Raw genomic sequence first — 12,483 nt, 5'->3', positions numbered from 1 at the left:
TCTAAGAAGTCTTCAGGCTGCAATCGTCATATTTGTTCATATAATCAGAAATTACTTTAGTTGTTCCATTAAATTTTGTACGTCACGTTTACACCAAAATACAATGGGTTGTTACGTCTTTGTTTGTTCAAGTGTTGTTTTTATTCGAAGGCAAAAGAGTAGCTTTTCAAAGATGGCTGCGCCCTAGTCGACCTTCGGTCAGACGAATAGTGAAGTTTTCAGTGTGGTTAATCTCAGCATAATGGTCGTGGATTTGAATCTCTGACGAAGTATTAGTTTGAACGGTCTTAACACATCACGATGTTGCGGGTTTCTGGCTGCTTGCACAGTATACGCTTTCCAGGCAGCGTTGCGAAGTCTTATTTGCAGACTTTGGACGCAACTTTCGCTTCAACTCGTCATGTAATCCGCACAGTCTTTCCGACATTTAGAAGAGGGTGAGTTTAACTGATTCACTTTTTTATTTTTTTATTTTATGATGAATATAGCGGAGGAGTGGCAGTTCCCTGATTTATCCCAGCGAGAGGCTCCTTGCATCACTGAATGAATCTCAAAATATTTATCAGTCTTACTCTTACTCTTAGAACTTATTGTTCAGGATGAATACTATGATCGAGTAAGATCGAAGCATCACCTCCCCAGTCCCCAGTTTCTTATAGGAGAGGTGTGTTTCCGATGAAAAGACCAAGAAAATTATGGTTGAGAAAAAAAAAAATTTTACGTTTGTTTTTCCATACACACTAACACAGGCGCCTAACTACTTGTGCGTGTGGCTTTTTATTGGCCAAAAATCATGTGATTGTGATCTGTGTCCCCTGGATGTTGGAGAAGTATAAGTACTACAGTGAAACCCGGCTATATTGAAGTAGGCTATATTGAAATCCCGGCTATATTGAAGAATTTTTCAGGTCCCGGCTGAAGCTCTACTTTTTCTTTGTTAAAAAATGTTGGCTACATTGAAGTCGGCTATATTGAAACAAAAATTCAGCCCACAGGACGTTTTTACCTGGCTATATTAAATGTTTGCTCCAAAGATTTGTTTAACTTTTTATTTTTAAGAACAATGACTGCGCGGGCGTCGAATGATATGACACGCCTCTGTCAGCGCAATCAGTTGAGGAACGGGAGGTTAAACAAGTTACCCCCACTGTTCATCACTGTGTCGTATGATGGATGTGGTGTGTTGTGTGATGTGTGCAGAGTGGGGGGGGGGGGATGTGTGCAGAGTGGGGGGGGGGGGGAAGAAGAGGAGGTAGGCAAGTCACCCCCACTGTTAATCACTGCGTCGTATGATGGATGTGTTGTGTTGGGTGTTGTGTGCAGAGTGGGAATGGGAGGGGTGGGGGGGAATAGGAGGTACACAAGTTACCCCCCCCCCCCCCCCCCCCCCGATGTTTATCACTGCGTCGTATGATGGATGTGTTGTGTTGTGCGATGTGTGCAGAGTGGGGATGGGGATGGGGATGGGGGGGGGGGGGGGGGGGGGGGAGGGGGGAATAGGAGGTACACAAGTTACTCCCGCTGTTTATAAATAAATCGTATGATTGATGTGAACAACGCAGGAAACTTAATTACATCCTGCTCTCCCTCCCCCCCCCCCCCCCCCACTCCCCCCTTTCTTTTTCAGCACTGCGAGTTTGGGGGAGGGGGAGGGAGTAAGAAGAGGAGGTTAACAAGCTACCCCTGCTGCTCATTACTGTGTCGTATGATTGATGTGAGCAGGGGGGGGGGGGGGGGTGAGTGGATGAAGAGGAGGTTAAACAAGCTACCCCAGCTGCTCATCACTTTGTCGTATGATTGATCTGTTGTGTATTATGATGTGTGCAGAGTGAGGGGGGGGGGGGGGGATTGGAAGAAAAGCAGGTTACACTGTGACAAGTTACCCCCGCTGTTCATTACTGTGTCGAATGATTAGTGTGTTGTGTTGTCTGATGTGTGCAGACTGTGGGGGGGGGGGGGGGGGGAGGGGAAGAGGAGGTACTTAAGTTACCCCCACTGCTCTTTACTGTGTTGTAGGATCGATGTGTTGTGTTGTGGGATGTGTGCAGAGTTTGGGGGAGGGGGAGGGAGTAAGAAGAGGAGGTTAAACAAGCTAACCCTGCTGCTCATCACTGTGTCATATTATTGACCTGTTGTGTATTGTGATCATGTGTGCAGAGTGAGGGGGGGGGGGAATTGGAAGAAGAGCAGGTTACACAAGTTACCCCCGCTGTTCATCACCGAGTCGTATGTCAGCGCTGGTAACTTGTGTACATCCTCCTCCCCCCCCCCCCCCCCCCCCCCCCCCCCCCCCCCCCCCCCTCCTTTTTTAGCACTGCGTATCGGACCTGCACATCTTAGGGACTTTGCTTGTTCGTTTGTTCGTTTGTCTGTTTATTTTTGTGTGACAAATGCTTCATTTGGCGTCGATCTGATACTGTGAATGGCTCTGTGGGTTTGTGTGTGTAAGGGAGGGGGGGTGTGCGTGAGTGTGTGTCCGTGTGTGTGTGTGTGTGTGCAGAAAAAAGCAAGGAGGCTCGAAGAACAACAGCCAACAGGTGAAAGATTAATGGGAATATATCTCACATCAAACCAATGTGTGGACACGGAAATAAGAACGTATAGTGAAAAAAAGTTCGGTTATATTGAATTTCTGAAGGAACAAGGAGGGAAATTCAATATAACCGAGAATTGCCTATATAGAAGTTCCGGCTATATTGAAGGTCTTCCTGGGTCCCATGCCACTTCAATATAGCCGGGTTTCACTGTATAAGTATAACTTTCCTTGTAAAGTCTGGAAAATTCAGTTGCGTAATTTTATTTTTTTATTTTTTTGAAGGGTCAATAAAATGTCTGGGGTTGGGAGAAAAAAGTAGATTTGGTTGGGGAATCACTCAATCAGAAACATTGAATTTGGTGTTGTTGATAGATATCAAGCATAAAAACATAAAATGTAACAATCCACCTTGATTGTTTTATCTCCAGATTTACAAACAGGGGCCTATGCTGCAAAGCCAGCAAGAAAGCACCAGCACCCTCACCCAAGTCATTCTTTCAAAGTCTATTGTCCGGAAGCACCACCACCTCTGGGACTAAATCACAACAGATCAGGCATTTTCAGACTCTCAGGACAGCATGGCAAAATGCCCTCAGGACACATAGGACTAGAAATGGTCATTCCCAACTATGCCAAAGCAGTGTTGCTGTGATATGCCCTCTGCTGACAACTTTAGGGGTAGGTGGTTTGTGTTGGCAGAAAGGTGTGCGTTCGGCAGACTGCAAGGCCAAGGATGGGAGGAATCGTCTGGTTGGCAGCCAGAAGGAGGAGGAGAATGGAGGAAAAGAGCCTCCGTTTCCGTGGAAACGACTTTGGGGTCTGCTTTGGAAAGACATGTGGTATCTTCTTCTGGCTGTTCTGGTAAGTAAAGAACAGACTCAGCGATGAAGAGAAACAACCGCATGTGCACAAACGGATGCACATGTGTGCACATACACAATCACGCATGTGCACACTCACATTTAAGTGCCATCACAAGCAGTCTGAGGGAAATTAAAATGTTAGAGGGAGGGGTGCATTTATCACTATAAAAATTAGAACAAAATCATCAGACCCTCTTGAAGTTCCAAGTTCTCGTGACCTTTAAAACATAGCGAAGCATATGGTAAAGAAATCTCGTGAGAGCTGCGAACACTAGATGTACTCAGCGCTCACAACGTTCAAAGCATAACAAAGAGCGTGCAGTACGGATATCTCACAAGAGCTCCTCATATTCTGACAAGGTCTATTCATTCTCTGTTGTGTATTTTTGCAGAGCGCTATTGGCGCTGCCGCGGTTTATTCATTCTCTGTTGTGTATTTTTGCAGAGTGCTATTGGTGCTGCCGCAGTCAACATCCAGGTCCCCATCATGTTGGGAGAGGTGGTGAACGTGGTGTCAAAGTTCACAGCGGGTGCCATTGGCAACTTTGTGGACGAGATGAGGAAACCAGCGCTGAAGCTTGTGGTTGTCTATATATTACAGGTGAGATAAGAAACTGAAGCCCGGGCACTGTGTTTCATTTCAGGCACTCTCTGCTCCAGGCTGGCTCCAGCTAAAAATAACCGGCAAGAACCACCCTCATCCCCCTATTTACCCTCCCTTTCCTTTCCTCCCCCCATTTCCCTCCTACCCGGCCCCATTCACAGTGGCGCCTGACAGACGACTCTTTCTTTGTCTGCAGCTAGCGTGGCCAGCAGCTGCTGTGTTGATAAGGTTCTGTAGCTCGCGCGCTCTAGAGAGAGCCTAAAAACAGTGAGAACGTTTTCTGCACTGTTCAGAATGCCTGATAAGTGGCCCTCTATATACTCCCGCAAGGAAATAGTCTCCATGCGTAGGGTGTAATACTTGAAAGTAGAACAGTGGTTATACATTGTATACTCTTGAGAATAGAATAACAGGTGACCTTTCTTTTCCCTTTTGGAGGTTTGTCAATGACGCCGAAGATGCTTACTCATGGCGGTGTTTTCCAATGTGTCACTGTGTGTGTGTGTGCGTGCGTGTGTGTGTGTGTGTGTATGTGTACATGTGTGTGTGTGTGTGTGTGTGTGTGTGTGTGTGTGTGCGTTCGAAATATATACAAACAGTAGAGTATATCGTATTTACATACATATTATGCCAAGGACTACTAGTAAAAGTCATTGATGGTGCGCATGTAAAATTTGTTTTGCGTTTATATAATTATAAAATTCAAAATAGTGTAGATATAAAATTCAAAATAGTGTAGATAATGTCAGTAACATATAAGAAAGAAAAAAGATCTTACGGCAATACATGTTCATGAAAATTGTTAGCTGCATGTGAATAAAACAAAAAAGCTTACCTCACGGCCCTCCTATACAAGTCTCACAAACTTGTATATATATATAATATACCACAGGAGAAAAAAAAATAGCTCGCGCGCGCTCACCCAAATCCGCTCGAAGTGCCACATGATATTAGCCCCAGACAACACATAGGCGGATAATACATGTATGTCAATCGTATGAAACAAAACATGCCACAATTTACAAGACAGAAAAAAGGCTAAATGAGAGAATTAAAAAAGGTGTTTGCTCTTCAAGTAAATAATTATACCACACCTTACAGATCTGAAAAACACATGTATGCTACAGTTAAATAAACAGGAAACCCAACATCCGAAAGCACGGCACAATCTATAAGAGGACAGAAGACAACACAGTAAACAAAACATCATAATCAATGTGTCACAATAAAAGAACACAAAATATTGGAAAAAAAGACAAAGGTAATCCCTAAGTACACTGATATATACATGTACAACACTTTACAAAATATATATACAAACAACAGAGTATATACAGTCGTATTTAAAAACATATTATAGGCATGCGTATGGTGCGCATGTGAAATTTGTTTTGCGTTTATATAATTCAAAATAGTGCAATTAATGCCTGTAATATAAAAGAAAGAAAAAACGGTCTTTCAATACATGTTCATGCAAATTGTTAGCTGCATGTGAAGAAAACAAAAAGCCTACCTGACCCTGCAACTGTTGGTCAGTAATCCAATAGCAGCACACAAGTCGATTTGAAAGTTTTTCAACACAGTTTTTCACTCGTATTGTTCTCACAAACTTGTATATATACCACAGGAAAGAAAACTCGTCGATCCGACGACAATTTAACGTTTGTTTCATTATCGCAAACAAAACAGAACAGACAAAACGAAACAAAACAACACAGCACAACAGTTGGGGTTGTTATTTCTCTGAGATGCTGAAGAAAAAAAAGATGACGTGCATTGTAATGGAATAGAGTGGGTGTAATTTCAAACTAAACGGTTCAAATGTGAGTGTAAACACACTCTTTACGCGGGATCACATTCCCTCACACGCATATGAACACACACACACACACACACACACACACACACACACACACACACACACACACACACACACACACTATGTACATTTTTAGAAAGAAAAACAAAACAAAAACACAATGTACATTGTTAGAAGAAGAAAAAAAACAATATGTACAATTTTAGAAGAAAAACAAACAACAAAAAACAATGTTTTAGAGCTGTTATTGTGTCAATATGCTAAAGGCCTCAATGACTTTTTATCATTCTTGTTTAGGATTTTGTTTTTGGCGGGGTGTCAAGCAGCATCGGTGAGGTCTTAATTTGTTGCTCTTTCATTAACTGGCAAAGTTGCTGTCCCTTGTTTTTCATGCCCCAAACTCTCCTTTTCAAATTGTTGACGTCAGAATGTATTTTTTCGCCGCCCTGTTCACCCATCAAACCAAGCCCCATCCCCCACCTGTCCATAAACTCTACACAATGTGCTTCAAGTATGTGCTGCTTTGGGATGACATTAACGTTGTCAAGGCACACGTTACCTCTGTAGAACTCCATGTATTCAGAAATAGCTACTTGGATGCCAGGAAGGTCATCTTTCCCAACTGGTTTTGTGTGTGACACAAGCCTGTGCACACTGGAGTAAAGACTGTTCAAACGGGTGTGTTTGTCTTTGATTTGACCTGCAAGGGTGTGCACGCCATAATCATCTGTCAGGATAAATGCCCTTCTTTCTACGCTGTCTGCTACGGCAGTAATCACTTCATCTTTAATGTATTTGTTGCAGTGATTCCCATTGAAGCTACCACCAAAAAAGGCCTGAGGTGTTATGCTATGCTTATTCAAAATCTCAGTAACCCCTGCAACTGTTGGTCCTTCAGATCTGTCGAAGACTGGAAACGTTTTCAGATTAAGTTTCCCTTTTTCTCGGAGATTATACATTTTTCTGACACACCTTCTGAATGCTTCGGTAGTGTTGTCAATCACCACCAAACGCTCTTCACTCAGTTTTATTTTAGAAAGGGCATCTGCTATTTGCTTGTCAAGCTGGTGACACTCATTTGCAAGAAGATCGTGGTGTTTGTTCACAACACCAAGGAGCAAATGAAGGTAAGGCGGCGCTACATGACTCACTTTGACGTCCCATATTGGAGCACGAATGACGTTGTAGTGGTCTTTGGCATGTTTTTTGTCACTGCCAGATTCTTGGTACCCTATGAGGTCTTCTTTCATGTTTCTTAACGTTCTTTTGGGGGCTTTTTCTCTTGGACTCCATTGCATTTGCGTTTTGGAAGTCTTGCACCAAAGACATGGATAACTACTCTGGGCTCCTGACAGTCCATACATTTTTGACTGGAAATCATAATCCCCAAACATAAACACTCGCAGCCTTTTTCCTTTCCACATCATGCCGTTGACAGCACTAACTCCCTCTTTAATAGTGCTGCCTAAAATCTTTTCAAGGTTTTCAGCAGAATCTTTGGCTTCAGTCATCACAACCAACTTTGAGTTCGCATTTGGATTGTGGAGATTTGCTACTTCAAGAACAACTTTAAAACTCCCCCCTCCATGGTCACCCCCGATTTTAACCCAAATTTCATTTTCTGGCAAGGTGTTGTTATGCCATGTTAGCATGTTCTTCTTGTCGTACTGGTCTAACAGATCAGTTACAAAATTGGGCCAGCTGACAATAGAAGACACGGGAATGCCCATAACTTCCTCTTTCTTTGTCGCTTTGTTGATGCATGAGAGACGTAATGTGTAAACTTCTATTTTCCCACAAAGCACTCCCTCCTGAAATTCCCTCTCCTTTTTCTCACACTCCATTTTTATTCCCATTGCCTTGTTTAATTTTCGCAACTGCCTTTGTTTTGCCCAGCTAAGTGACAGTTTGGCTCTAATTTGAGCTGCTGATTTTGAAGAGACGCGTGCCTGTCCCAACCCAGCTGTTTTCAGAATGTCATCCCTTTTGCGCTTTGTAGTGTGCTTAAGTTCAGTGCTTTGTTGTTTTATTATGGCAGCTTCCGTGGAACCGGAAATTTCTTTTCTCAGGTTGGCAATTTCTTTTGCTCTTCTCTTCCTCATTGGAGTAGAAACTAGCGCTGATGACTTTTTCGCTCTCACAATTTTCTTTAGGACAAGTGGCTGTGCTTTTGTCTTACATATCAACGTCTTCTTGTCATCTGACTGTGCCAGTTTCACCCTAACTAAGCCAGTTAAATACTCTTCCTCTTTTTTTGTCAAAGGTGCTTGCAACTGTTCTATTGGGCGGAGTTGGGTTTGTGGTTTGTTTTTTGACAAAACAGTGTTAGTATCTGTTGCTTTCTGTGACTGAGATACAGACTTTGCTACAGGTGTGTTATCGTTTGATTCTGCTGGGGCTTGGGTTTGAAATGATGTTGAAGCAGCTGACACGAGTGTGTCATTGTTAGTACTTGCATCACTCTGACTCTGAGTCTTACCCTTGCGAGATGTCAGCAGGTCAAACAGACGTTTTTTGACGACACGGCTTGCGGTTTTTGTTTCAGGTGTTGAAGAACACTGTGGCTGAAAGGTTTCAACAATAGAATTGCTTGTACAGGCATCAATACTGTCAACACATGAGCTTTTCCTTTGCGGGCTAGCAGCTTTTTCACTGGCTTTTCTTGGTTTCTTACGACTACCAGCCATTTGTTCGGCAAACGTTCTACACACACTACAGTCAGCTACTTCCACTTTGGAGTTGTATTGTGTCCACAACACCTTTGTTTTTTCAAGGTTATTATTCATTGCTTTTGACACACCTTGAGTTGGAATGTTAGTTTTTTTTAGTTGGCTGAGACGAGCAGAGCATGATGTACATACTGTACTTGAGAAAGTGGTGCCATTGGCTTCTTCAGAAACGTGAATACCGTGAAACTGAAACAACACTGATGCGTAGCTTTTGCAATGCCTAATGGTATGATGTTTGTCCTTCGCTGCCTTTGATCTTCTGCCACACGTTCTGCACATAGCATTTAGCCTAAATATGTGGAGATCTTCCGTATGTTGCACTGCCGCCATTCTTAACTGAGACACCTTAAATCAATAAATAGAGTGACTACAAATTAAAAGAAAATGACACAAATAAACAAGCAAAACCATGTACACACATACAGACAGGCAAGAACATAAGCACAACTACAGTCACAACATTAATTTAAGAATAAACACGTCACATGCTTAAGAACAAAAAAGAAGGGGGAAAACACAAAACAAAACAAACAAGATGAAATGCACGACAGTCAACAGAGCTGCATATAATAGCGTACTGTAGCGAGTGCCTGTTCCGAGCGAGAACCTGCGCGTGGGTTAATTCACAAAACTTACCCCACAATACTGCTCCAGAAATCATTCACAAACACCTGGAGCGAAACTTGTTTTCACTCTATCACACAGTTAAGACTAAGTACTTACGGACGGCAAAATAAAAACACAGTCGGTGGCTGTTATCAGTATTCAGTGTGATTATAAACTGATATACAACGCGCAAATTCTGTTTCTTTTAACAGGAACAAAGAACAAGAGCTGAGTGCCAGTGATATTAGTATTCCACAAAATCAAACAAAACGAGTCGAATGGCTGAACTCTAGTTTGCACCAACACAATGCCTGTATATTCAAGTAACAAAATATACAAGATGAACATAATCCCAAGCGTAAGTCACTGAAACGATCCCTTTTTCACACCAAGAATCACGTATTTTTTCAAACTGGCGCCATGCCACACAGCTCCAGAGAAGCCTTTGTTTGCTAGAGACAGCGCGCGAAAGGGAATAGGTCACGGGGCGCGCGCGCGGCACGCTATAGCAGAGCCGAGCCCAGCTCTAAGAACAGTTCAGCTGAAAGTGCAAATCTCGCGACCAAAAGGAACAGTGTGCGGGGGCCCGGGTAGCTCAGGTGGTAGAGCACTGGACTTGTGATCGAGAGGTCGCTGCTTCGAATCCGGGCCGGGACGGACACGGGTCAACTTTATGTGCAGACCCAGAGACGGTATCCATCTCCCACCCCCGTGTCAACACAATGGCACGTTAAAGATCTTGGTCATTCTACCATAAGTGCAGATGGCTGATACCACCTAAACACGCATTCATCAAAAAGCCGTGAGGGCGTAAAACTCGAATCGTATAAACCAATTCATGTCCAATATAGGCAATTAAGACCTGACGGACAATAAGCCCCTTAAAATTTACTATTTTAAACTGAAGCCTTGATGGAGGGGTGAGGGAGAAGAGAAGGTGGATGGGTGTGTGTTATGGGGGAGGGTTTGTAAATTAAGGGGGGGGGGGGGTAAATATGTGTGTCTGTCTGTGTGTGTGTGCATATGAGGCAAAGATAGAGTATATATATTGAAGAATTAGACATATAAAGTAAGTAAGAAATGTTTGTCATGATTGAGTTTATGTGTTGCGTTCTTGCCCTGATGAAGAACTTAAGCGAAATTCCTGTAATATTTATGTTTATAGCATTTTAATATTTCTGTTAGTTCATGCAAAAGAGTTTTGGTTGGTTGAAAATACATGACATAAATCCAACTAATAATAATACCAAGAAGATCAGTGCCAGCATTTGTTTCAAAAAGATCCATTTCAGCTTTATATGAAAGGAAATTGTTAGTTCAGGTAGCTGCACTTAACCCTCGGCTGATAATCAAGGGCCATGCTAAAGATGCTTATTTGCAGGGTTTTCTGACATTCAGTTACATCACATTGTTATCGTTGGCTGATAATCAGGGGCCATGCTTATTTGCAGGGTTTTCTGACATTCAGTTACATCACATTGTTGTCGACGGTGGGTGAGAATCTGGCAGTCAGGCTTCGACAGCAATTGTTCAGCGCCTACCTCAAGCAAGACATCACTTTCTTTGACACTCACAAAACAGGAGAGCTTATGGACAGGTTAGCTTCAGCATACTCTGAAATAAAATATATATGTTAAATAACTTCAGCATATGGAGAAAAATAGGTAAATTAACACAAGATGTATAAAAAAAACTGTGGAGGTTTCTCTTCAGGCCTAAGAAGGGAAGGTTATGATAATGAAGATGGGATCAGGGCTTTGACTTTTCCCCTTAACTTGAGCAACAGCTATTGTGTTTTTAGCATAGGGCCCGATATTTTCACGAGACAAGTATCATGTCGTCGAGTCGAAGACATGGCGCATTATACTTGTTCAAGTCAAAATATGGGTCCATGTCACTATGCTGAAAACATGATAACGTTTATATTGCTGTTCTGATTTATAAATGGAATCTTTCATGGTTTGAAGTTTTAAAGACAGAAACTACATCTGCATGTAACGAAAGATGTTAATTCATGTTAGCCTTTAGAGTTGACAAGCTGTGGTAAGTAGAACTGTATTTGATTTCCATTGTGTGGTGGAGATGAAAACCATGTGTAGTTTGTTTTAAATATATTTCCCCAGAGTTGGACTTCTGTAGCGACAGGGCCTGATGACGGAAATAGGGTGAAGTGAGACTTGATCCAATGAGATATTCTGAATGACACCATATTTTTTTTTTATCAGGATAGCAATATGTATGTAAAGGCGATATTTAAAAGCCATGAACATAAAGCACATACATGTATTAATGCACAGAGGTTTGCAAGCATGACATATAGGTACATGTATAATGGATTTTATCTAAATGATGGGGTCACATAAGTCTTTTTGTACTTTCCTGCATGAGCTCTTGTATGTTTGTGTGTGTGTGTGTGTGTGTGTGTGTGTGTGTGTGTGTGTGTGTGTGTATGTTTGTGTGTGTGTGTGTGTGTGTGTGTGTGTGTGTGTGTGTGTGTGTGTGTGTGTGTGTGTGATGGACTGTTGATTATTGTCCATGGATTTTGTGAGTACAGCTGACTCTTGCTCTTTTTTTTTTTACAGGCTGACATCAGACATTCAAGATTTCAAGTCTTCCTTCAAGCTGTGTATTTCCCAAGGTCTCAAGGCTACGACACAAGTGAGTTTGATGCCGTTTGCTTATTGTAAGTGGGTGACATTTTGTACTTTAGAGAGAAAATCTTTCAATGTTGGGTTTCTAGAGTTGGTTACCACTCACACATTTCAAATCTCATGTTGACTCTCAGACTTATGACTGAATGACTTTGATAATTATATTGGAAGCCATCTAGAATGAGTTAAAAGTCATGGTCTTCTAATGGTATTAACACTTTCTACCCCAGCTATGTTGACCAAGTTTTTTTTAGCCGAGACCTGCTGTGCTGCAGCAGGTCACTCAGAATTGTAGTAACTGTGTAAAAACTGTGTAGCAACACACTGGAATGCAGGCGTTAGATCGACGTTACAGGAAGCGACTGTGGTGACTGTGTGTACGGATATATCCGTACTAAGTCAGATAGAGCCATATGAGTGGGTACGGATATATCCGTACCTGGGAGACAATGAGTTAAAGTTGCTGAGATCTGAGAAACAAAGGTAAGTAACTTAGTAAGCACTCTAAATAAAGACAAACAAGGGTAAGTGAAAGTTATGTGTAACCAGTCTACTGACACCTGAGAGAATAAGAAGTATTGAAATGAACATGCATAGATACTTTCTTGATTCTCGGTCTTAAATGCCCGATTGAAGGTACAGACTGGAACCCCCCTTTAAACTTAAAGACCCCCT

At 42.3% G+C, this 12,483-nt stretch overlaps 1 protein-coding gene across 1 annotated transcript in view; it reads left to right on the top strand.

Moving 5' to 3' along the window:
- Positions 1-161: 161 nt before the first annotated feature.
- Positions 162-12,483, top strand: part of LOC138971470 (mitochondrial potassium channel ATP-binding subunit-like) — a gene marked incomplete in the record, with an annotated part of 29,623 nt that continues 17,301 nt past the window's right edge. The window contains 5 exon segments of the mRNA XM_070344207.1: positions 162-437; positions 2,965-3,397; positions 3,845-4,000; positions 10,609-10,754; positions 11,740-11,815. Of these exon segments, the coding sequence (XP_070200308.1) occupies positions 301-437; positions 2,965-3,397; positions 3,845-4,000; positions 10,609-10,754; positions 11,740-11,815 (948 nt within the window).

The sequence above is a fragment of the Littorina saxatilis genome, linkage group LG7, assembly GCF_037325665.1.
Source record: "Littorina saxatilis isolate snail1 linkage group LG7, US_GU_Lsax_2.0, whole genome shotgun sequence".
Classification (NCBI taxonomy): domain Eukaryota; kingdom Metazoa; phylum Mollusca; class Gastropoda; order Littorinimorpha; family Littorinidae; genus Littorina; species Littorina saxatilis.
The sequence above is the reverse complement of the archived record's forward strand: the minus strand, read 5'-3'. Positions and strand labels throughout refer to the sequence as shown.